Raw genomic sequence first — 27,909 nt, forward strand, 5'->3', positions numbered from 1 at the left:
AATCCATGTTTCACTTTGGTTCAGGTTATGGTTTTGGTTTCTCCTGTGTGATTCGCTTGAGTTAGTTAGTGTCCCACACTGTGGTTCTTGGCTTGTGAGGGTTTTGGGGCATTTGTTCCGCTCACTGTGGTCTAAAGGGGTTTGTTGTAAATATGTGGGTTTTTTTTCATGTCTAGCTCTTGTTTGGCTATTTATATTGTGTGAGAATGTGAGGTTAGCTACACTTCTGCCTGGGCGTTAGATTCAGGTATATTGAAAATGCTCTCCCCTTTATTTATACCTTCAAAATGTACTACTTCCACCACTGCTGGATGGCTCGGTGAAATGTTCACAAGATGGTTGAAATATTTTTTTTTTGTCGTTTAGTTTTTGTCTCCCTGCGTCCCTTTAAACGCCATGCCCTTTAGGTACTGAACATTTGAGTTTTTTTATTTTTACATGTAATTGGATTATTTGTTTTTCCCCTCATATGCATATGTTTGTTTCCAAACCATCAGGGCAGCAGTGAAACCAAAGAGGGTGAACGAAAAGAAGGCCATAAAAGTGTTTGTAAATAGACTTTTGGTTTTGTACTTTTGTTGAGAATAAAGTGTACATTTTGAAGAAATGATGTGTGTTGGTGTTTTTGCATCTTGATCTTCAAGTTAAAAAAAAATAGATTTGCTCAATAGTCTGCTCATTTGAAGAAAAAAAAAAAGGGAAAAAAAACTTTGTGAACTCATCTGTGCATTTTTCACTATATTTCCACACATATTTCTTTAGATTTTATTATTACATTGTGTGTATAGGCCACAAAATTCAATTTTATATTAATTTAATCTAATTATTGGTGGGTATAGCAGCAGTATTTTGAAACGTGAATAAACTCACAATGAGAGCTAGCCCAGTTGAAGTACAGCCTCCATATGGCAGAGATAGATGTAACCGTTTTTTGAACGTCTATTTTCTTACATAAGGCACACTAGACTATGTTAATTCACACAGATTTCTCTCCTGAAAACTGTTTATTTTGGTGTGTAATGCATGTCTGTTGATTTACAGTAAGTTAGATTTCCACTATTTTGTCTAAGGGTGAGTTTCCAGTAAAGTAAGGCTGGGTGCAGCAGCATTAGCATTAGCTACACATGGCAGCCCTAGCAGGACATGAATGTCTGAGTGTTCTGGTAACCCAAGGCGCTATCAGTTAGCGGTTTGTCCCACGTAGCTTGTTTTAACATGATAATGCTAATACTGTCCAGCTCAGTGCTGGACAAACTGCACCGAAAACTGACCCTTAATAACACTGTACTTCAGCAGAGTGCCTTAATACATGACTAGTAAAATTCATACATAAGTCGCACTGTCAATTTTTGGAAAAATAAAAGTATTTTAAGTGCGCCTTGTAGTCCGAAAAGAGGGTAATACAGTTAAACATAAGCTTTCCAAGTAAAAGCAATGAAACCAATTTATATTAGAGATTCATATTTTAAGATTTGAGGCAGCATTGCATGAAGCAACAGGACCCTGCAGTTCCTTTTTGAAACAGTAGATGCTGAGCTCACACATTGCTGCAGACCGCTGTTAAATCTACCATACCACTTTGACAGAACTTGAATATCTGTAGAATGTTTAAAACTAACGCACCTCATGGGGAAGCTGTGTAAAGGCTTTTAACATCACTAACACTGAAAACCACAGAGCAGATCTGAACTGGAATTCAGGGGAAATATATTTTATAGTGTTATGAAAAGTTAAATAATTCCAATATTCTAATATAATATTCTAATAATTCTAATATCTTACTGACTTTTCCATTTTGTATCCAGACGTTCAAACAGCAGAATTGTTTCAATTGATTTCTTATGTTTTTCCACACATGCAGAGTAAATTGTCTTTAGTCAGCTGGTGCTGGAAGAACAACTGACATTTTATTTTATATCAGATATGTGCAGTTAAATCTTGTAAAAAATATGAATGCTCAAACTTTTAAACTGTTTAGAAAAGAAGCAAAATTAGAAAATGTGTAGCACTATGACACATCTACATAATTATAACCAATCAAAATATATCCATGAGTTGATTAGTTGTGATTTAATCCATATAGTACGTAACTCACAATTATTTCCATTTTTTAAAACAACTCAATTTATAATTTATTTTATATCCAAATTTATGGACAAATAGGACCATTGTAAATCTTAAATGATTTTAGGGCATTGCCTGAAAAGTTGTGTATAAATGAGAAAAAATATGTTTTGTGTGAGAAAAATGTGTTCCCCTTTCTTTTTTGCTTTTTTCCCCTCAGTGATATTAATACTTTCCTTTGACTTGTGGGACTTCATGGACTGCTTATACCACTTGTAGCAAGAACTGACCCTAGACATGGATTTAATCTAGTCTATAATATATTAAGGCCACAAGATAAGATTGTGAGATCATAATGTATTGAATTGAGGCATCAACATAACATAATATAATATCGTGCAGCTACAATATACAGCTCTGGAAAAAAAGAGAACATTTAAAAATGATTAGTTTAATTGATTTTACCAAAGTGAAAACCTCTGGAATATAATAAAGAGGAAGATGGATGATCATAAACCATCAAACCAAACTGAACTGCTTGAATTTTTGCACCAGGAGTAAAGCAGCATAAAGTTATCCAAAAGCAGTGTGTAAGACTGGTGCAGGAGAACATGATGCCAAGATGCATGAAAACTGTGATTAAACCAGGGTTATTCCACCAAATATTGATTTCTGAAGGTCTAAAATATTGATTTGAGGTCTGAAAGCTCTGCATCTTTTTTGTTATTTCAGTCATTTCTCATTTTCTGTAACTAAATGCTCTAAATTATTGTCAAATTTTTTTATTTGGAATTTGGGAGAAATGTTGTCTGTAGTTTATAGAATAAAACAACAATGTTCATTTTACTCAAACATAAACCTATAAATATATAAAGTAAAATCAGAGAGACTGATTCAGAAACTAAAGTGGTCTCTTACTTTTTCCAGAGCTGTAATATTGAGGCCACAATATAACATATTGAGGAGACAAAATAATTGACACCACAAGATCATTTTTTTTTTCTTTTTTTTTAACAGTTCTCACTCAGTGATGTCATAAATACCTTCTTGCCAGCATCATGACTGATGAAATTGTTAACTGTGCTCAAGACTTGCGATGGTTAAGCCAGTGTTTATACCTCTTATATCCAGAACCGGCTCTGGACACTGAGTAAGCCTAGTCTTGGTCTACACTGAAGAGCCAGAGGTGCTTCACGTTTATAAAATCCTGTGTAATCTAGGCTTAGACTAATCCGGCTCTGGGAATCCGGCCTGAGGAGAAACAAAAGAACACAGGGCAGAGCAGACAGCGCTGTTAATACTGGCTTTTATAAAACATTTTCACAAGAACAGATCACAAGTTACCATCATTACTGAACAAAGAAAATAATCTCAGGATTTTTTTTCTTTAAACAAAGTATAAATTAATTGCACACATTGCATGATCCACAAGGCATTTCCACTAAGAATGAACAAAATCGCTTTTTAAAAAAATAAGAAGAGGATAAACAAAAACAAAAAAGGATAAAAAATAAAAAAACAGAAATCATCCCACCCTCTTCACACCCATCGAAGGCCACTTTTCTTTCTGATGGGCTGTTTTCAGACAGACGGACGCGTCTGTCCGCTCTGCTGGAGACTTGAATTGGGAGTTGAAACTGAGATCAGGAGAGAATGACCGGTGCAAAACAAAGCTTCGAGAGGGAGATCTGAGAGCGTATGATCCAAGCCAGATCTGAAACTGCGGGAAGATCACACAGGATCAGGAAGATCAAAGATCTTATCTGCTATTATATATATATATATATATATATATATCACTTACAAGATCTCGAAAAGAGAGTCAGAGAGTCAGCGGATGAAGAAGTGGAGTGTCACTCTCTGTAGCCTCTACAGCAGGGGTGTCCAAACTTTTTTTGTTGGGGGCCAGAAGGAGAAATATATTTGAAGTCACAGGCGACACTAACAAACAATGAAATATACCACTTTAAATAATACTTTTTTCCTGATTATTTCATTTACACATCATTTTACTTGCCTTACTCTCTTTATCTTTGACAGTGTTTTAAGATTTTTCAAATTGATGTTTCATTTCATGATGTCTCTTAATATTAAACTCCTTAATTACGGCAACTTTTAGACTCTTTGGCCCCGTTTTTCTGCGCTAGAAATGCACACTCTCTCCGCTTTTAGACTCTTTGCCCCGTTTTTCTGCGCTAGAAATGCGCACTCTCTCCGCTTTTAGACTCTTTGCCCTGTTTTTCTGCGCTAGAAATGCGCACTCTCTCCGCTTTTAGACTCTTTGGCCCGTTTTTCTGCGCTAGAAATGCGCACTCTCTCCGCTTTTAGACTCTTTGGCCCGTTTTTCTGCGCTAGAAATGCGCACTCTCTCCGCTTTTAGACTCTTTGGCCCGTTTTTCTGCGCTAGAAATGCGCACTCTCTCCGCTTTTAGACTCTTTGGCCCGTTTTTCTGCGCTAGAAATGCGCACTCTCTCCGCTTTTAGACTCTTTGGCCCGTTTTTCTGCGCTAGAAATGCTCACTATCAATAGTTTGGACACTCCTGCTCTACAGCCTCTTCTTACTCATCCCTCTCTCTCTCTCTTTCTCTAGTTCTGTATCTTTCTCTCACTGTGTGGAACAGACAGCATTCAGTCACTTTTTTAATCATCCAACATGTTCCCGTCTACATGAATATAAACCTGAATATAGTAGCTATTTGATCTGCTCTGACCGTTAAAGAAGAAGCTCACGGTCGCTCTGACGGAGGAATAAAGTCCGCTTGATCCGGACCTGCAGGTGAAAACATCGGAATGAGGAGCAGGAGGAGGAGGAGGGCCTTAATTTGGAGTGTCCTGCTTAATTTGCTGTCCACTGATGGCTGCTCTCTCCTCATTATACAGCCTCAGGCAGGAAATCTTAAAATGCTGAATATCAGAGAGCAAAGCCAAAAACCCAAGACTTGCCTAATTACTAATTACCATCCTCTGGATAACTAATCTGTGAACGTGAATAAAAGACATTCAGACATTCAGAAACCTTTCATTTGGCAACTGGAGAGAAAAGTCAGGACTGAATTGAATTTTCGCTGCATGTTGGAGACCAGAGTGTTTACAGAGCTGAAGGTCTAATGAATTCAAAGAAACCTAATAAAGAGTCTCTGCACTGACTCTTCTCTGAGAAACAGCATTTTTAGAGAGTTATTATAAGGAATACTCCAGTGATTTCAACCCGATCTCTATATGCTACATCTGTAGAGTATAACTGATTCAACTAGGTTGAAGCCAAAAGATAATAATAGATAATAATACTGCATCTCAAACATTTGAATATCATTGAAAAGTTACTTTATTTCAGTAATTCAATTCAAAATGTGAAACTCATATTATATATAGATGTATTACATACAGAGTGATCTATTGTAAGCATTTATTTAAATTATTGTTGATGTTTATGGCTACAGCCAATAAAAAAAATAATTAAATCAATGTCTCAGAAAATTAGAATATGATATGAGACCAATTAGTACTTTCAGCAGTGTACGTGTTGATCCACTGTTTTATCATCAAGTCTAAAGTCAGTGCAGCAGGACTTGGCACACTGCCAAAAATACCAATTGGTCTTATATAATATTCGAATTTTTTGAGACACTGAGTTTTGGGTTTTCATTGGCAGTAAGCCATAATCATCAATAATAAAAAATAAACGCTTAAAATAGATCACTCTGTGTTTAATACATCTATATAAAATATACGAGTTTCACATTTTGAACTGAATTACTGAAATAAAGTAACTTTTCAATGATATTCTAATTTTTGGAGATGCTCTAGTACATTCAGGCCAGGAAATAACATATTAATGCAACAGGGCAATGTAATTAATTAATTACGCCAACAAATAATTTATGAAGTCCATACAACAATACACTGAGGCAGAAAGTTAATCTACTGAAGCCACAAAATAATACATTGAGGGCACAATCTAATAAATCAAGGGCACAATATATTATATTGAAGTCACACATTAATATGTAGAAGCAACACGCTCATATTTTGAAGCTGAAAATAAAATATTGAGGCCACAAATAATATATTTGTCATAATGTAATATAGCAAGGACACAAAATATTATGTTGAGGCCACGCAATAATATACTGATGCCAAATTAATAAACTGTGGCCACACAATAATATATAGAGACCACAAGATAATCTATTGAGACCACAGGATAATATATAGAGGTCACAAGATAATCTATTGAGGCCACAGGATAATTCTTTATGCCACTAAACATTATAACGAGGTCACACGATAATATACTGAGGCCACAATAAAATATATTACAGCCAAAATAATAAATTGTGGCCACACAATAATATACTGAGGCCTGTAAGATAATATATTGTAGCCAAAATACAAAATTGTGGCCACACAATAGTACAGTGAGGCACCATATAATTTAATGAGGCCAGAAAACAATATATAATGCCCACAAAAGAAAATATTGGACCTCCACATAATATATTAAGGCCACAAGATATTATATAGAGGCAACAAGAGAACACACTGAAGCCATTTAACAATATAGATTTAATACTGAGGAATACATACTGATGCCACTAAATTATAAAATTGAGGGGGAACTTTATTTTGTAAGATTAATATATATATTCATTTTATATTGAGTTTTTTTTAACTATACAAAATACTAAAAATACATTCCAGTCTTTTGTATAATTACAAAATTAATTTTAAATTCAATTTTTTAAACAGAAATGTTCGACTGAATTTAGGATAGTTAAACTTTATTGAACATTATTTTGCACATTATTGCTGTATAATATTGTGTGTAATAAGTCATAACCTACAGTTGCAGCAGACAGAGATTAGGTTAAACACTGGAGTGTCTGATAAGGATGTAAATATGTTAATTTCAATCATTTACATTACTTTTAGATAGTCGTTAAGAGGTTTTTGGCACTGATGATGATGTTACTGATGTTTTAGCAGCTCCTTGGTGTGGAAAAGCAGAGAAGCCCCTACTAGCTGACACCTGGCGTTCTTGCTGGACCACCTTACGGCCACACTAGACTGCAGTAATCTTTCTCTAAGCTTTTCTGTGGGTAAGAGAGAAACCAACGACAGGAAAAACATTCCTGAAGCATTCAAGCTTTTTATAAAGAAGAACTACAAAAATATAATATTAATAAATAATAAAGTCTGATGTGGGTATATGACACCACACGAATACCATGCCGTTGACTGCTGAGTGCTGAATAAAGCCGGCAGGGACCAGAAATGAGGAGCACTGGGAGAAACGTGGCCTGTAGAGAAGACTGCGTGAACACTGTACGGTACGATATGAGCTGCGTGTGTTATAAATGATCAAACGTAATAGAAATTGAAAAGATCTCAGCAGGAGGCTTTCTCTTTCTTTATGACAGAGATAGAGAGAGATTTTGAGTTGAGCTGTGTGATTACGGAATCTGGTTTTGGAGCGTGGGCTGTAGTCCATTACCTCTTATTTTGACTCTTTTTTACAGAGTGGACAGAGCCTGATTACAGCACCACAAAAATACACTGATCTCCTTTGAAGCTGTGGAACGAGAGGTGAAACAGGCAACTGTATAAAAAAAAGAGAAAGAAAAGCACTCTACTCTGCAGGCTGGTAGAGTTTGTCTTTTCACAGAATGTCACTTTGAAGAGAGGGAAGGAGTGGTGGTAAAAGAAAAAAAACAAAATCTGGAAAAATAAAATAAAAAAATACAGTTGTGTCTGATTTAAGACTTGTATGATCCCCAGAAAATAAAACACAAGATCAAGACTCAAATGGAACTGTAAAACTATATAAAAGTGTATGTATGTGTGTGTGTCTGTGTGTGTGTGTGTCACTCATTATCAAAAAAAAAAATATTTGCACTCAGAAGGAATCAACCAACAGGAATTAAACTTAGTGGGTAGTCGTGCCAAACTGTCACAGAATGACTCATATAAAAGGTCAAAATCAACGGTTTGCTTTTTTAGTCTGGCACAGAGTGGTCCAGCGGTTTAAAGCACTGCCACTATGATTCGGAGATCACTGGTTTGAATCCTGGTCATGCAGCTAGCCATCAGCTGCGGGAGACCCGAGAGAGCACAATTGGCCTTGCTCTCTCTGGGTGGGTGAATGGTGCTCTCTTTCCTCTCATCACTCCAAAGGGTGATGTTGATCAGCACAAGACGTCTGTGAGCTGATGTATCGGAACCGAGTCGCTGCGGTTTTCTCCGAGTGCACTGTAATGCTACTTGGCAATGCTGCATCAGCAGCAGTTTGAAAAGAGGAGGCATGTGCTAGTCTTTACCCTCCTTGTATTGAGGCATCGCTAGTGATGGGGATTTACGGCTGAATAGCAGTTGAATGGGTGGGACAATTGGGCAAGCTAAATTTGGAGAAAATGAGAAAACTTTGAAATACATTTATAGATATATAAGAAAATACTGCAATATCTGCAGGAATTCTGTAAATATTTGAGCAGCACAGGTTGGATTATCACAGGACAACATTAGGAACCTCTACAACTCCATGCTGAGACTCTGGTAATGTTGTGTTACACAAGTGTTGCCCAAATTTTAATCATGTATTGAGAAAAAAAAAAAAAAAAAACTTTTTGCAACCATTTTTTTTTTTTGACAATGAGTGTATACGTCTGTGTGTGTGTATGTGTGTGTGTGTGTGTGTGTGTGTGTGTAGGATAAGGCTTGCAGCAGCAACAGCAGAGGTGGCAGGAGAGGCAACAGCAGCCTACAACACACTGGCCACACCAACAGTCAGGGTGGGGTTCGATTCCATTTCCGTTTCAATTCAGACAATTCTAACTCAAGCATTGGTCCCCCGCTCTGCTCTGCTCTGTTTCAGGAGTTCCCAAGACCAGCACTGGTCCTCCGCTCTGCTCCTAAAGGCCCCGAGACCAGCACAGCTCTGCTCAAACACACTTGATCCCACTCAGCAGGTAATTACCCAGGTTTAGGCAATGTGTTAGAACAGGGAAATTAGCGAAGTGTGCCAGCCAGACTCCAGCCCTCCAGCAGCAGAACTGATGACCACAGAGCTGTGACACCAGAGGTGTCAGACTCCAGTCCTGGAGGGGTACAACACTGCAGAGTTTAGCATTTTACCTCATTTAACACTGCCCAATCAATTCCATGGCTAATTGGCAAGAACTTCACGAGGTGAATTCAAAAGTGTTAGAAAGCAATTAACTCTGTGGTTCTTCAGGGCCTGAGTGTGACAGTAGGGTCGCTAAGGTTTGACAATCACTGTTTCACGGCATTAATTCACTAGACTATGCAAGACTATGCAAACAGGTGGTGAAAACAAACCTTTCCAGAATTTACTTAATAGTATTCAAACTGTTTTATTATTATAGTTTTTAGCACTTTTTTATAAAGTGATGACAATTCATGACTTTGAGGCATCTGCTGGATATGCCTGATATAAATGAAGGGGAAAAAAAAACATTTCATAACATTTCATAACAGGTACTTGGTCAACTAACCAGCGGCCCTTCGTTTTCCTAAATGCACTCTGGTGCACTATTCCAACAGGATAATCCTCGTCCATAAAATGCTCATATTATACATACAGCTCTGGAAAAAAATAAAAGAACTCTTAAAATGATGAGAACCTCTGGAATATAATCAAGAGGAAGATGGATGATCACAAACCATCAAACCAAGCTGAACTACTTGAATTTTTGCACCAGGAGTGGCATAAAGTTATCCAAAAGCAGTGTGTAAAACTGGTGGAGGAGAACATGCTAAGATGCATGAAAACTGTGATTAAAAACAGGGTTATTCCACCAAATATTGATTTCTGAACTCTTAAAACTTTATGAATATGAACTTGTTTTCTTTGCATTATTTGATGTCTGAAAGCTCTGCATCTTTTTTTGTTATTTTTCAGCCATTTCTCATTTTCTGCAAATAAATGCTCTAAATGACAATATTTCTATTTGGAATTTGGGAGAAATGTTGTCTGTAGTTTATAGAATAAAACAACAGTGTTCATTTTATTCAAACATATACCTATAAATAGCAAAATCAGATAAACTGATTCAGAAACTGAAGTGTCCTATTATTTTTTCCAGGGCCGTATATTTTAAATGCTATTTCAGCCCCACTGTAAAATCTGCAGGAATGGGATGGATTAAAACAGCTCACAATTTCTACAACTGGCTTTTTACATTACACATGCATTACACTACTTAAGTTTGTGTAGCTCAAAACATAGCAGTGTAAATGTTAAATTGTCATTTATTGTACCTGCTAACTATTATTTTTCTATTATTATTATACATAACATTTGTGGACAAGTGTATGTAATTTAAAGTACACAACACCTTGCTGTGTGCTCACTTGCAGATTGAAGCTAAAGTAAACCTTAATATAACACTGCACTCACATTCTGGTAAATTTAATCTTTCCCAGTGAGACTTCCAGTAAAAAAAAAAAATAATAATAATCTGTGAATAACTTCATTGTGGATTTTATGGCAAAATTGTGTACACTTAAGTTACGTGACTGTGTGGTAAAACTTTAGAAGCTCAGGCAAAGCTCAACAAATAACAAAAGAAGCTCTCCTGCAGTTTTCCTACATCCAGTAATTTTGTGCAGTTTCGCCATCTTAAAGTAAATTCATGATCAGTACAGTGATGGTGGCGCACAGAGATTAGATCTCTTTTAAAGTTCTTAATGCCTCATTTTAAATGTTAAATGCTCTCTGGATTTTACCAACGAGGTGTGGAGCTGCTTTGAGACTGACTGGACAGTGGTGTAAAAAGCGATTTATCTGCAGGAGAAAAATATTCCCCATATCATCTATTCTAAAGCATGTTTGGAGAAACTGCACACAATTACTAGATCTCGGAAAGCTGCGGGAGAACGGGAGAGATGGGCTATTCAAGAATTCATGTTTTACAACACCACCAAAAGTCAATTTTACACCGGAGTTCTCCTTTCATATTCCAATCAAACTGATGGACAGTTCTGATCTCGGACCATACTTGGAAAAAGAAATTAAAAACAAAGAAAATGATAAGATGCTCTAGCGCAGGGCTGTGGAACTTCTATCCTTTAACTGCCAGGTTTGGCAGATGTATTAGAGCAGGGAAATTTGCTAACTTTGCTGAAATCCAGGTTCCTACCCTGCTCCAGTGTGCTGGAACCATTCAATCCAATCAAATGACATGACAACCGTGAAACAGCGACCCCCTAACAACTCCGCTTAACATTCCTAAACTGAACTATCCAGGGATAATGCAGGAGCAGAGCCATAAACCAATGCTTTTGGAGATCTGTGAACTGGATGAGTTGAAAGCGAATGGACAAGGACCCAGCAGACAGCAGCAGCAGTAAGCCACCACGCGGCACATAACTGTAAACACAAGGCTATTTTCTCCCCCCCTCCCCCCCACACAGGTTTTTGTGTTTAGAAACATTGACGACTCTTCCTTGGACCTGCGTCCAGTCTCGCAGAGAGCAAGTCCCAAGTCCCAGATCTCGTTCTGATCCAGGTCAGGTACTGGAATGGCCCTGTAAGCTGACCGTCTGCAGCCCCAGTTCTCAGGACAGAATCAGACAGTCATTCAGAGAGAGAGAGAGAGACAGATAGACAGAGAGAGAAAAGAGAGAGATGTTGGGCGTTTGGCTACAGGTTGAGTCTCGGGGCCACCAGGGCGAACTCCCGCAAAATGTTCCTCGCCACGTCCACCTTGTTTTGGGCGATCATCAGCGCCCTCTTCACGTCGTCGAACGAATAGCCCTCGCCCATCAGCTTGGCGATCTTGGCGTCCACGTTTTCCTGGGAGGATTCGGGCGGCCTCCTGTGCTGGACGTCTGGAGGGGTCTTCCTGGGGAAGGGCTTTGGCGGCCGCGCGGGTGCCTGCAGGCAATCCCCGGACACTGGAGGACGGGAAAGGACATTACGCTCCATTAGACAGATCATAAAGAACCAACGAGACCAATCAGCTCTAATTCATCTCCAATCCTCAGAGGCACTAAGAGCATTACCGCCTCACTGTCAATAATTCATGACGGCTGCACTTATCTCCTACTAATGGCTTAACTAATATAAAAAAACGCAGCAGGGTGCAGTGACTTCACAGGTACAATGACAGCACTTCAGAGCGGTTCAGTTCACAATATATAGATATTATACTCAATTAGGGCTGGGGCGACGCGTCGACATAATCGACGTAATCGATTACAAAAATACATCGATTTGCATAACGTGCATCGGCGCGTCGTAAACATGGCGGCGCCTGTGGAGAGCATTAGAGGTTAGATCGGGCCCAAAAATTCCAACTGGCTGTTTTCGGGCTGTTTTAATGAGCGAAATATGATCAGAATTATGTTAATTAACACGGTAACATAGAAGCATAGAACTATTATTTAATTAAAATGATTTTTAAGAACAGCTAAACACAGTTCTGCAAGTCAAACGCGGAGGAGTTCACGTGCGAGAGACACAGAGAGAGAGAGAGAGAGAGAGAGAGAGAGAGAGAGAGAGAGAGAGAGACACAGAGAGAGAGAGAGAGAGAGATTTGTGTGTTCTGGTGAGAGCTACTCACAGGTGAAGGTTCTCTTTGATCTCCTCGTGCTCATATTCTAGTCCCATTCATAATTCTGCAGCTCCCTCAGTGTTTTCTGCCGTATTTTGCGGCTAGCGCGAGCGCTTACAACTGACACCGCGGACCGCGAGGTGCCGCCGCGTTTGTGCCGAATCCGACTCTCTGCTGAATCTGACTCCCGCTTCGCGGACAGAATCGGCACAACACCCCCGCTGTAGAACTGCGGTAGTGAAAACAGCGCTTATAAATAAATTAGTTTAGTTTCACTTTCAGTTTTCGTTATTTTTTTTTAAATAAAAATATAATTAAAAAACAGACGCCTACATCTCGGACTATTTTCTGGAGCCCGGGTCGGATTTACGGGCGGGCCTCGGGTCATGTCGGGTTCGGGCAGAGAATCTAAGCTCTAGAGCTTGGACTCCGGAGAGCAATCTCCAGCTACAAAAAAACGCCAGCGGGCATCTAAAGTTTGGGAGCATTTCACGCAAAAGGGCAACAATGTGGTCCTCTGCCATACGTGCAAAAGGAGCACTTGAAGCGCAAACATCCAGGAGCACTATGTCAACAGGGTCACACAGTAAGTTACCGTTTACATCAGGGTCTCCGCGGGTGTCCTTAAAAAGACTTAAGGCTGTCTACCAAAGGTTTTAAACCTGCCACAGGCAGAAATTATACATTTTTGGTTTATATTTGTGCATGGCATTTCGCAGTTTCCAGAAACAGTAGCATTATTCATAAGTTCAGGTGTTTAGCTAAGCTCTAGCTGCCTTAAGTTATTTTAGCTAGCGCCGTCGGCGCTGCGGTGTCACACCGTTTTCTGTCACCGTCGGAATTTTGTGACGAGTGCTCACGGTTATGAGCGTTCATTGGCAAAACGGAAGCTTTCTATACCTACACCTTACCCTCAGCCCTAAACTGAACCGTTTTGGCCAGTCGGGGTAAACATTAGAAACGAACACGTTTCGAATCGGCCAGTGCACCGGTCTGCTGAGAACTACTTGCCAGTGGTCACAAAATCTAGCGGTCACAGAAAACAGTGCAACACACGGTTGTGGTGTATGGGAGCTTATCCATTTTTAGCGTTATAGATCTAAACAACGTGCTGTACATGTAAGTGATTATAAGTGTGGGGTTTGGTTTAGTAGGCTTGTGTTGTTGTTGTTGTTGTTATTATATATAAATATAGTAATTTATCGTTTGCTTTAAAACGTAAAATAATTATTTAAATATGTTTCTCAATGAATAGATTAGTCGACTAATCGAAAAAAATAATCGTTAGAATAATCGTTTAAAAAATAATCGTTAGGGACAGCCCTACAATACAATATAATGTAACAGCCCATCACTGGTATATTAGAAATACATTACTATAATTATACCTGATGTAGGAGGCAGCTGGTCATATTCTTGTGATATTCTGACTGGTGACTTCATGTTCTCCCCTGTCTGTCTTCGAACCGGAGGCAGAGGGACGGAGTTACTCAGAGCATCCAGGAAAGCATCTGCACAGTAAACACATGCACACACAGAGACACAAAGTAAGAAACATTGACAAAGCTAGGGATGCACAGTGCATTGTTTTTTAGCAACACCATTGCAATGTGCACAAGTGCAATAATCACATCACAGTAGCATACCAGAAGCAGATATTATTATCAGTCTTTTATTATTTTTGACATGCTGGATCATTAAAGACTTGTCAAGATTATCCATTCATTTATTCATCAATCCATCCATCCACCCATCCACCCATCCACCCATCCATCCATCCATCCATCCACCTATCACGGCTTGTAAAGTATTCATACCCCTTGAACTTTTCAATATTTTATCACATTACAACCATACACAAATATATTTCTTTGGAATTTAATGTGAAAGACCAACACAAAGTGGTATACAATTGTAAAGTGGAAAGAAAATTATGCATTATTCAAAACATTTTTTACAAATAAAAAAAATTAAAAGTGTGGTGTGCAAAAGTATTCAGCCACCTTTTTTTCTGAATGCAACCAATTGCATTCAGAAGTTGCCTGATGACTGCAAAGGACTACAAAGTGTCCACCTATGTGTAATCTTATCCCAGTACAAATACAGCCGCGCTGGGCCGCCTTTAGAGGTTGGTTAAGAGAATATTGGAGAATTAACAGCATCATGAAGTCCAAAGAACACACCAGACAGGTCAGGAATAAGGTTGTGGAGAAGTTTAAAGCAGGCTTAGACTATAAAAAAATTCCAAGCTTTAAATATCTCACAGAGCACTGTTCAATCTATTATCTGGAAATAGTATGGCATAACTGTAAACCTACCAAGACAAAGCGTCCACCTAAACTTACAGGCCGAACAAGGAGAGCATTGATCAGAGGTGTAGCCAAAAGGGCCATGGTGACACTGGATGAAATGCAGAGATTCACAGCTCAGGTGGGGGAATCTGTCCACAGAACAACTATTAGCTGTGGACTGCTTTTTGCAGTTTTCCAGAAGCCATGTTGGGGACACGGCTAACATGCGGAACAAGGTGCTTTGGGTCAGATAAGAAAAAAATGTAACATTTTGGCCAAAATGCAAAACGCTGTGTGTGACAGAGAAATAACACTGCATATCACTCTGAACACACCATCCCCACTGTCAAACAAGGTGGTGGCAGCATCATGCTCTGGGGCTGCTTCTCTTCAGAAGGGACAGGGAAGTTGATCAGAGTTATTGGGAAGATAGATGAAGATAAATACAGGGCAATCCTGGAAGAAAACCTGTTGGAGTCTGAAAAAAACTTGAGACTGAGGCAGAGGTTCACCTTCTAGCAGGACAACAACCCTAAACATTAAGCCTACAGTGGGCTAACACATATTCATGTGTTAGAATGGATCAGTCAAAGTCCAGACCTAAACCCACTCAAGAACTTGTTGCATGATTTGGACCCTGCTGTTCACAAACGCTCTCCATCTAATCTGACTGAGCTTGAGCTGTTTTGCAAAAAAGAATGGGCAAAAATTTAAATCACTAGATAGAGACATAACCTAAAAGACTTGCAGCTGTCATTGCAGCAAAAGGTGGTTCCGAAATGTATTGACTCAGAGGGGATGAATACTTTTGCTGAATCATCCCTTTGATTTTGTATCCTACCAACTTCCAACTTCTAACCAACATTTAAAAAAAAATATGATAAAACACCCACACTCTACTCATCGGCTCTGATATAAAACGCATTTGATGGTGTGGCACACATCAGTAACTCAAGTGACACACTAGTGGAGCAGACTCGCCTGGATTGAGGAGGAAGTGGTCGTGTCCAGATACGGGCCGAGCAGCTCTGGAGCAGGACGGAGATAAGGAGACATCTGGAAAGCTGTGTCTGACGGGTGGAGGAGGCGGAGGCTGTGATGGAGGGAGCGCGTTGAAAAGATCCTCTGCTGAAGGGGCTGGAAAAGAAACAAGTGTGAAATAAAAAGTGAAATAAAGAACTGCACTTCTCACCTCTCTCCACTAGATGGAGATAAAACATCAAAGCTGAAACATCCTCACAGCGTATCAATAGACAGAGCATGGATAATATAAAATCACACACTTTAACTAGTACATATCGTTAGTAATTAAACACTGTTTACATGCAACACAACTTTAATGGAATAAATCTTGTTAGATTATGAAGGGATGATGGAGGGATTTCCTGAGGAATCAGGTATTCAGGTACGCGATTTGTCTATGAATGAGTCACTGTGCTCAAATTACAACCAGTAATCAGCATGTGGAACCTTGTATCAAAATTTAATGAGGAGTGGAGATGAACAATAATTTGCCTTTGATTAGCAAATCGCCTAACAAAATATTAATGAAGGCACGCACAATCAGACAAGACTCATCACTCAGACACTCAGTGGTGTAACAAAGTGATCAGTAAGATCCTGCTACTTTTCTTCTCATATACAGCTCTGACAATTAAAAAAAAAAAATGAAGAGACCACTTTAGTTTCTGAATCAGTTTCTCTGATTTTGCTGTTTATAGGTTTATGTTTGACTAAAAGGATCTTTATTGTTTTTTAATTCTATAAACTACAGACAACATTTCTCCCAAATTCCAAATAAAATATTGTCATTTAGAGCATTTATTTGCAGAAAATGAGAAATGACTGAAATAACAAAAAAGATGCAGAGCTTTCAGACCTCAAATAATGCAAAGAAAACAAGTTCATATTCATAAAGTTTTTTTTAAGAGTTCAGAAATCTATATTTGGTGGAATAACCCTGGAATAACCCAGTTTTTATGCATCTTGGAGTGTTCTCCTCCACCAGTCTTACTCAATGATTTTGGATAACTTTATGCCTTTACTCCTGGTGCGAAAATTCAATCTGCAATCTGCAATGTATGCAGTGAAGTAAGGCCTGTCATAATAATAATCATAATAATGAGATATTGGACAATATTACAACATGGAATCACCTAGATATTACTCATTGTGTTTACCTAGCAAGATGAGCCCATTAATATGAATGAGCTGGTATGTTGACTGTTTAAATATTAATGTTTATGGATTAAGGATATTAAAAATATCCAGATTTCAATTCCAACAACATATCTGTAATAATTTGAAGTATAATTGCAGCACTATGTTGTTATACGGTCATTTTAACAATCATCACTCTACTGTATACAAAAGAGCATTTGAATAACAGAATAGCAGAATTCGCTATTATTGATCAAAACATAATATATACTGTGTATCCTGAATCTTTAAATATTTAAATATCTTTAAATGTCTTTAAATATCGGGATATCACATTTTTTGTGTTGTTTTTATACTGTTGATATCAATATCAGAATTGTCTCATATTGACCAAAATCAAGAAATAAATTGTGAAATAACTTCATATCGTCGAGAACTATCTGGTACCAAGGTGGTGGAATGAACTTCCACCTGGTGTCCAAACAAACATAGACTGAAGATCTATCTCTTTTAAACAGCACTGAACTATAGTTAGAAATAATCTTGCACTTTAATTAAAATCTAAGGATTGCACTTTATCACTGTCACGCAAAATATACAATAAAATATGTGATATTATATTGATATATAAAACAACAACTGCCAGATTAAAAACCTAGCAGAACATGGCAGCCAATCAGCAGGGCCATATCACTGGCTACCTTGTGGGGGCAGTAGAATGTCGTAGTCTGATGGCGTCCTGTTGTTGTGGAGGGGACACTGTGTTTGGTGCACCACACCCGAAAGCGACAAGCCAGAGTCGAACCCACCTGAGGAATATAACACACAGAGTTACACTGAACTGTCACCAAGACACCCCGCCTCCTTCAGAATCTCTCACACACACAAACACACACACACACACAGACACACAGTGCTCCAGGGAAAACAGCATGCCATACACACACACTCCTAATCAACCAACAAACTGACACTTTATTCCACCCAGCCAGCAACCCCCGGTTTATCCTGCAGTCTCTCAGTGCACAGATATACCCACACAGCTCCGTACAGGCAGCCAAGCAGGAGATGGATATGACAGATGAGGTTTAGCTGAAGTGCTGCAGAAAAGCAGAAACAGTGAAGCTTACTGTGCTCAGGAACTTTGGGCTTCTTCCCCTCCGAGGACAGATCTGACGAGCCGTTCTCTAAACCCCTTCAGAACAAAGAAGCAATGTGTTGAGTTAAACTCAGCATAAGTAAGACACAAATACCATCACCATGGTCACATTATTAATTCTATAATAATATATTCTAAATGTGTGTGTGTGTGTTCACCTACCTGCTAGGAATGCGTACGGAGATGCAGACGGGAGGCTGTGTGATACATACAGGGTGTGATGAAGGGATTTGATACTCATCCTCTACTCTATCTGTTAATAGCCGTGATCGCTCCAAGCATGGGCTGCTGAATGGATTGTTAAACCTTTAGAACACAAAACAAACACAGAAAAATTTGCATTACTACTGGTCATTACTACCAAATACAGGACAACAATGAAAACACCAGGGTAAGACATTCATTTTAATAAAAAATAAAATAAAATAAAATAATAATAATAATAAATAAATATATATGTTACCTGCTTTTTAAACTAAAACCAACAATAAACTACACAAACACTTCAGTAAATACTTAACCTCAGCAGTGCTATTCTAACCATGTATTTATTTCAGCAGTGCTGCTCTAATCACAGATTTAGCCATCTACTTCAGAATGCCACTCTAATGGTAAATGTATCTTAGCAGTACAAAATAAGTCATTCATTTACCTTAATAGTGCCATTCATATCGTAAATTTACTTCAGTCATGCTATTCTACAGAAGCAGTGCTATTTTTGTCTTAAACTTACCTCAGTATTGCCACTTTCATCATAAATTTACCTCATCATTGCCACTTCAATCATGAGTTTACCTCAGAAGTGACACTTTCATCATACATTTACTTCAGCATTGTCACTTTCATTAAGAATTTACCTCAGCAGTGACAATTTTATCATGAATTTACCTCAGCATTGCCACGTTCATTATAAGTTTACCTCTGCATTGCCACTTTTGTCATGAATTTACCTCAGAAGTGACACTTTCCTCATAAATTTACCTCAGCATTGCCACTTTCTTCATGAATTTACCTCAGCATTGCCACTTGCATCATGAATTTACCACAGCAGTGACACTACAATCATGAATTTACCTTAGCTTTGCCATTTCCATCATGAGTTTACCTCAGCATTGCCACTTTCATCATAAATTTACCTCAGAAATGCCACTTTCATCATTAATTTATCTCAGCATTGCCACTTTCATCATGAATTTACATCAGAGGTGACACTTTCATCATGAATTTACCTCAGCAGTGCTACTTAAGTAGCTAGCTAGCTAACTTTGATTTTATTTTACAGAGAATAATAGTTAAAATAATTATTTTTGTAAATCACACAAGTGCTAAGGCTAAGTTTGCTCAGCAATGTAACCTTAGTTACTATGCTAGACTTGCCATTCTGTGAAAGTTAAGTCATATTAATTCACTCATTATAAGGGATGTCCAAAGACTTTTGAACACAGTATACAAAGCACTTTTTACTGCACACACTGTCCCAAAGGAGCTTCACAGAAATGCAGATTCTGAGCCGTAATGAGCAAGCAAAGTACAAGAGGGACGTTATGGTCAAAGCAGTACACATAACAGAGCGCTCAGATCAGTCAAAGACTAATGTCAGTACACCACACACTGCCATCACATTCATCATCATCATCATCATCATCATAATCATCTTCATCACAATCATCATCATCCCTCTGCTAAATGCAGTACATGTGCAGAATAAGAGAGTAAGTGCAAAACATTTCATCTACTCCTACAGAATAAAAAAACGAAGCACGATAAAGAGAGTACTAGCCAATTAGCATCTTAGGCTAGAAGAAGACAAGGCACTGTGGGTTTGATTTTTAAAACGATGCCATCCAACAGTGCAAAGTAAACCCTTAATTATCTCTGCCTCATGCCCACAACTTCAAAGTGAGTCCCTAGACTGTGCAGCAAAAAAGACACATCCTATGGCTCATTAGCAAAGTTATGGAGCATAATACCACCACAGCATACAAACGTCTGAACAATCAGTGTAACAGAACACAGGCACACATACTACAATATATATAAAATAAAAATTGGTCCCACTTTATAATTAGTGTCTGTAAGTACTATGTAGTTACACAGTAACAATTCATGTAACTACAGTGTAACTACTGATGAAGTACACATTGTTACAGATTAACTACAGAGGGACAGGTTATGTAATTACACGTGTATTAAGGTAATTTTGACTTGTTTAAGTACACGTTTACCAGGGGGAGTGTACTTACACAAGTGATAGAGCAAGTGTACTTACACATGTGTAACACCGTGTGTGTACTCAATCAGCCCTAATTGCATACTAGACAGTACCTCTGTAGTTGATCAGTAACAATGTGTACTTCATCAGTAGTTACACTGTAGTTACATGGATTGTTACTGTGTAACTACATAGTACTTAGGGACACTTATTATAAAGTGGGACCTAAAAATACATTACAAACACCACAGAATGGAAATGACCATGTTTTAGTTGTGGTGGTGTTCCACAGTGCAAATACAGAAAGCTCCTTGATTTTTTGATACTAAAAAAAAGTGGTAAAAATTTACAATTTAAATACACTAAAAAATCGTATTGTTTCCAGTTGCACTTCAATATTTGACAAACGAAAATAATAAGTAATAGGTGAATAAAAAGAGAACAAGTAAAAAGTTTGTTTATCAAAAGACATCATAAGACATACAGTAGTGTTTCGCAAACATTAGGATTTCTTCAGCAGTGGCAGCAGGCCTACACTTTGTATACAAGACAAATATACTCCCAAAATTACGTGAAATAAACCCTATAGCATCACCTATTACACTTATCAGTTTACTACCTCTTCACAAACTGGCTGCTTTGCACATGAAAGATAGCTGTAGCTGTACAGGGCTAGGATATTAATGTTAGCTGAGGTAAATGATCCTTGGAATATGTTTGTTTACCAAACATTTTTCTGTTTTTCTCTATAGAAATTTCACTCACATGCACATGGACTGTTAGGGGGTACATTTGCAAAAAGGATCCAGTACAGTGGAACATTCATGACTATAATTGCACTGCTGAGGTAGCTTTTGAAATGTACCCAGATATATCTTTTTATTAGAAATTTTAGGAAATCAGTCTTTTCTTTCACAAAACACCAACATTCACTTGGTGCTCCATGGCAGTTTGTGTTTGTCTGGACATGTTTGGTCACATTCGACATGTGCAAATCATGTTTGTAAATTTTTGATTATGTTTGGGCAGTTGGCAATGAGTTAGAACAGACGTTTCCATGCACAGCAGTGTATTTACAGAAACTGAGCTCATGCCTTTCCTGGTTACCACATTGACCAGTTCTGATGATTCCACTGTTAAACTTGTTTGGCATCTTTTTGGACAAAAAAAAAGGACACATTAATCCTAATTAAAGATCATAACATTATCATTACATTTTTTTTTAGTAACTAAAATATTCTGTTTGGTGTAGTGCTGTGAGAAACATAAAATGATGATCATATGTCTCATCACTAACAGCTTAAGAATTGCTACTGCTTTACGAACACATGTTAACAAGTGTTGAAAACTTGTATCTGAGAGAGTAAAGTCGAGCAGTTGGTGTTGGACTGACAGAAAGGCTATGCAGACTCCCTCTAGTGTTCAACACTGATATAACAAGGAAAGGGAAAGTGGGCAGACTCTCCTTAAACAGCTCTGGTAAAGAAGATGTGTTTCGGGCCTGTGGTTCTCTCTCTGCGTGATCCGATTGGCTGTGGGTAGCCACTGTGCCTGACTCCCAGTCGCCGATCTCTCTGGAGTACAAAAAGCATTTAATGTCCATTTGGGTCACCCAGGAACCCAGGAGCCCACAGTCGCTTTTCCCCCTTTTTTATTTATTTTTTTTTCAGCACATAAGCGCTTCCATCACGCAAAGCACTTCTGTAGCCGTGTTTCTCAGATTCTATGCTTCTCCCCCGCGATGACCTATGAACTCACGCGAGGACGCGGACGATGATTGGTCTGTGACTAACGTTTATTGTTGCCAGTCCCCTGAGAACGATGCAAAACGAAAATAATTGCTTAATCTGACATAGTGAACATTGTGAGGGACAAAAATGTCATGTAGTCTGAGCTTGGCATTAGGAGTAACTTTATGACTGACCTGGAAAATGATCTGACCATTGCTAATCAGCGACATGTTACTTTACAAACATTAGTTTAGCCAGCACAGTATGTTCATATAGAGGATACTTCTTTTAAAAAAAAAAAAAGCAGTGCTTGTCTGATATGTTTCCATCTCTGGTTTCAATTAAAAAGGCACATCCAACACACTGGCAATCAACAGACCCGTAAACAATGCGTTTATCGCGTGTTTAAACTGTGCTTAAAGTGTGTTGATAGGAAAGGTGATCTTGTTTGGATGTTTTGTGATACAACATTAAAGAGCCAAGCTTCTGGTACTGTGACAACCCTTAGTAATGTATTAACTGATGGGCTCCTGGTCAACACCTGGCTGTTCCAGCTCACACAGCTCACACAGGCTCCCTCCTGTTCACACTGCCAAGACTGCAGACCCTCACTGGGATAAACATTTACTCTGGCCTGTGTAGCTAGATGGGCTCGCATTAGTCAAATGTAATCATGTAAGCACCTCTCTGACACGTAAACACATGAGGCACTCGTGCAAACAATATGCAAAGATGCAAAGTGTACAGAACTGTGTATGGATCTACCCACTTTAGATTATCATAGTATGGTGAAAATGAATGATCTTATTTTTATAAATAATGGAGCAAACATAAAATTGCTAAAGCTATATTCCATCCATGTTTTTTTACACAGATGTCTAAGTACTTTATTGAAAATTAGAAATTTTGATGATTCATTTACAACTCTGGAAAAAAAAGAGACCACAAACTGAGTTCTTTAATTTTACCAAATTAAAAACCTCTGCAATATTATCAAGAGAAAGACGGATGAACACAAGCCATCAAACCAAACTGAACTGCTTGAATTTTTGCACCAGGAGTAAAGGCATAAAGTTATCCAAAAGCAGTGTGTAAGACTAGTGGAGGAGAACATACCAAAATGCATGAAAACTGTGATTTAAAAAACAGGGTTATTCCACCAAATACTGATTTTTAAACTTTTTATGAATATGAACTTGTTTTCTTTGCATTATTTGAGGTCTGAAAGCTCGGCATTTTTTTTTTGTTATTTCGGCCATTTCTCATTTTTTGCAAATAAATGCCCTAAATGACACTATTTTTATTTGGAATTTGGGAGAAATGTTGTCTGTAGTTTATATAATAAAACAACAATGTTCATTTTACTCAAACATAAACCTATAAATAGCAAATTCAGAGAAACTGATTCAGAAACTGAAGTGATCTCTTAATTTCTTCCATAGACATACATATATATTTGTTGTAATGGCATCTGAAGTTTTTTACTAGCAAAAACAAAGTTATTGCAAGATTGTGTTTTTTTTTTTGGAGGGGGGGGTCTTCACATCCAATTTTGCTTAAAAATGGAAGGTAGAACCGTAAACAGCTGTGCTGAACTTGTCGAGAGTTAATTGCTTGAATTTCTTGACCTCTTAATGTGTTTGAGAGCATCAGTTGTGAAAAGGTAAAGTTGTAATAAAGTGAACAGCTTTATTTGAGTAATGTTCTAATCTATATTATGGCAAGAGCTACTCAACTAAGTAAAGAAAAAGCTTAAATAAATGAAGGTCTGTCAATCCGAAAAATTCTAAGAACTTTGAAAGTATCCTTAAGTCCACTAACAAAGACTATCAAAAATTGTTGAATGAAATGAAACTGGCTTTTATCAGGACTACCCCAGGAAAGAAAGACCAAGAGTTACCTCTATTGCACAGGATAAGTTCATCAGAGTTACCAGCCTCAGAAACTGCAAGTTAACAGCTTTACTCCAGATAAGTGTATTTTGGTTTGTTTGCTATATGACTGCTTACGTGTTCCTTCATAGTCTGGATAACTTATGACTTCAGTATTAATTTACAATTTAATATATGAAAGAAAGAAAAAAAAAAAGAAAAACAATGAATGAGAAAATGTATCCAAACCCTTCATATCGTTTGTGGTGGGATCTGCAGACATAGAACATACTGAACTTCTTAAAATCATTTACCACTGCCTAAAGTCACCATGTCCTGGCTAAGACCCAAAAACAGCCTGTCCAGCACATGACCAGTACGTTCTGTACCTCCACGTCCAGCAGGGGGCGAAGCAAACACCTAGAACGGGATCATTCCAAACCTCCTCCACACTCAGGCAGCTATGAATCAGAGAGCAAAGTGGTGGGGCTGTTCCTGTCTCAGTAACGCCAAGGCGTTTATGGAGCTACATTTTCCACATCTTCAGCGTCACTCGGCCAGAGTAATGTTCAAACAAGCAGACACAACCAGGAAGAATACACACACACACACACACACACATACAGGTTCCCCTACAGGGGATGTGTTTTTCTGCTAAAGGTGGAAAATTACATCAACAGTTCTTTGTGTGTGTGTGTGTGTTGTGTATGTGTGTGTATGTCTGAGAAAGAGAGAGAAAAAGAGTTGCTCATTACAAAGAATCCAGTGTGCACTGAGCCAGCAGATCAGTGTGCACAGCTGCACTTTAGCCTGCAGCTACTGAACGAAACACACACACACACACACACACACACACAATGACACACACTCATCTACAGCAATCTCACTCAAGCCTCTGCTGTGTACAGATGCAGTCCTGTAGCCTAAACTCAATTCATGAACTCCACACACACACACACACACACACACACACACACACATCTCCTGCTCAGCCTGTACCACCAATCCATTAATAAATACACACAAACCAGCCAAACAGTCGCATGCTGCTGCCATGAGACTGGTCACACTCTGCTGCTGAGTTTACTAGGCTTGAGTGTGTCTGTGTGTGTTTGTGTGTGTGTGTGTGAGAGTGTGTGTGTGTAGGAAATTGCTGTTCTATTCTCTCTACATCAGATGATGACGCTTTTATTAGACACAGTTCTGTAAATGTCAAGGACCTTTCAGCAGTACTAAGCGAAACTCAGAATAGGCCGTCACCACAGCAATTGTTCTTTCTCGTGAACCGCTTGATCTCTCTCAGTCTAAAGCTCACACTGTGGTGAATGTGTCTGTTTGCTGTTCGAAAAGAGCGATGCTTAAAGTCCAACTGCTATGCCAACCAATGCTGATGACCCGCACTTATCATTTATCATTTATCACAACTGGAAAAATGCAGCCAATAACTTAAAAAAAAAAAAAAAAGAGTAGATTTTGTTGTTTGTTTGCTGAGCCCACAGACCGTAAAAAAAGAAGGACGCCGTGTCGCCATTTCCATTAATTTCATAAAAAAAGGATGAAGCCAAAATCTTCCTCTATGTTGGCGATCCTGTAACCCGAGTCTGCGCAGTAGAGACCAGAAGAGGGACAAAGACTGTGGAGAGCTCCTACTCATTTAAATAACCCCGCCCCTGAGGGCTGCCTCGAGGTCACAGGCTGCAAAGCCGAGCTGACGGTCTGTTATTGGTCCCGCCCTTAACCAGCCCTTTTACAATAACCACGCCTTTTTGAATAGAGCTAAACAACGTTTTAAAAAAACGAATTCTGTGGAGATATAAAAAAATCGACAACATAAGCAGAGGTTACACTAGCTGTTGCATTTAAATAAAGGAGGTAGAATTACTGTATGTTGAAAAAAAAAAAATGTGACACATCTTTCTGCAACCGAACAGCAGGGGGCGCCCGACCTGTGGTGGCTTCACTTTTGAGAGACGATGCTCTGTCCAGCTATACACAGTCTATGGCTGAGCCATATACAGAAGCTGGGATTTGAACCCTGTACCTCCTGTTTCTCGATACAGAGAAGCATAAAGCATCCAAAACAAAGAACTGTCAGGTTTAAAGTGTGTGGTTAGTTAACAAAAGAGAGTCATTGACATTGACTTGAGAGAGTCAATTAGAGCACTTATTTGCAGAAAATGAGAAATGGCTGAAACAATAAAAACATACAGAGCTTTCAGACATCAAATAATGCAAAGAAATCAATATTTGGTGAAATAACCCTGTTTTTTGATCACAGTTTTTAATGTATCTTGGCATGTTCTCCTCCACCCCCAGTCTTACACACTGCTTTTGGATAATTTCATGCCTTTACTCCTGGTGCAAAAATTCAAGCAGTTCAGCTTGGATTGATGGCTTGTGATCATCCATCTTCCTCTTGATTATATTCCAGTTAGAATATATTTCAATTTGGTAAAATTAAAGAAACTCATCATTTTTAAGTAGTCTCTTGTTTTGTCCCAGAGCTGTACATTTTGGTGCATGTGTCCAAAATAATATCAAATAATATGAAGCAATCAACCAAAGACACACTTCAGATAGAAAACCTCCTGCACTTGCAATCAAAATATTATCTTCATTTTTGTTAAAAAAAAAAAGGCATGTTCTCAGAGAATGCAGGCAAGCTGGAGAACAATAAATCTGGTGTGGAACAAATGAATGCATAAAAATGCAATAAGGAGGCAATGCTCCAGGCATCTGATATGCATAAAATCACATAAAGAAAAATCAGACATTGCAAATCTGAAGGCTAAAGGCAGATAATCCCAAATAATTTATGAGCATATAAAAGATACTTGATGCAGTATGGAAGACGTCCCTATGTTTGAAAAAATCTTTTGACTGTAATTTAAGTGACCTTTTGGAATTTGTGTAAGTTTATGCAGCAAATTTAGCCTTTTTCTTTTGTATGTCACCAGGTTTTAACCTTTTCTTTATTCTTCAATGAAAGGAAATGTTTCTTTTGTAGCTGTGTTTTTAAAATGCAACATGTAAAGCACTTGATAAAGTGTTCTGATTGGTGTGTCTGACTGGTAAAAACATTATCTTATATAAATGGGTGGAGCTAAACTGCTGTAGGGTGAATGGACCTTTTAAACTTTAAGTGGAAGGCGGCAGAAGATATATAGAAACAGAGAAGAGAAAGTGAAAAGAGAGAGAAAGCGTGAGATGAGAGAATAAAGATGGAATTGGTTAAAGTGATAAAGAGGAAGTTGTCGTCAGTCTACACACGGCAGAGTGTATATTTGTGTGTGTGTGTGTGTGTGTGTGTGTGTGTGCCACAGGAGACTCACCTCTGGTTGCTGTTGCTGGTAAGGGAGGGTGGAGGAGGGGAATGCCGCAAAGGAGGTACATCATACTCATCTGAGAGCATCAGGCCATTGGAGAGGGGCTAAAAGAGACATATTAGAGTTAACCTAAATAAAGTATACGCATACATCAATAATTTACATACAGATCAGGAGTCACTGACGGCTAAATCTGTATTATGTGCTCAAAAAGTCAAAATGTCTGCTCAAACTAGGATTGTTAGAATAACATTAACAGGAAAGGTAATGCTGCACAGTAGAATAGTGCACCACCATGCCTGAGTCTGCTAATCAATCTTCCTTTATAAAGTATTTTGCAATCAAACAGGGGTTGTGACTTTAATTACGTTTAGCAATCTTACAAGCAGCTCTCTCTGAAAGCTTTTCTAGATGTTTCAGACCTCAACCTGACATTCCTGTTAACTGCTATTTCTTAAATACATTACGAACTGAGGAAAGGGTTTCCTGAAAAAGCTCTGCTAGCTTTTTATAGCTACTTT

At 38.4% G+C, this 27,909-nt stretch overlaps 1 protein-coding gene across 1 annotated transcript in view; it reads right to left on the bottom strand.

The window, feature by feature from the left end:
* Positions 1-3,355: 3,355 nt before the first annotated feature.
* The window catches only part of cblb (Cbl proto-oncogene B, E3 ubiquitin protein ligase), a 159,218-nt gene continuing 134,664 nt past the window's right edge, over positions 3,356-27,909 (bottom strand). Inside the window, exons 13-19 of the mRNA XM_022681396.2 lie at positions 27,395-27,492; positions 18,412-18,555; positions 18,221-18,285; positions 17,792-17,899; positions 15,912-16,067; positions 14,028-14,150; positions 3,356-11,980 (exon numbers count right to left, since the gene is read on the bottom strand). Coding sequence (XP_022537117.2) covers positions 11,727-11,980; positions 14,028-14,150; positions 15,912-16,067; positions 17,792-17,899; positions 18,221-18,285; positions 18,412-18,555; positions 27,395-27,492 — 948 coding nt within the window. The 3' untranslated portion in view covers positions 3,356-11,726. The remainder of the gene's footprint in view (positions 11,981-14,027; positions 14,151-15,911; positions 16,068-17,791; positions 17,900-18,220; positions 18,286-18,411; positions 18,556-27,394; positions 27,493-27,909) is intronic.

Source organism: Astyanax mexicanus, chromosome 20 (assembly GCF_023375975.1).
Source record: "Astyanax mexicanus isolate ESR-SI-001 chromosome 20, AstMex3_surface, whole genome shotgun sequence".
NCBI lineage: Eukaryota > Metazoa > Chordata > Actinopteri > Characiformes > Acestrorhamphidae > Astyanax > Astyanax mexicanus.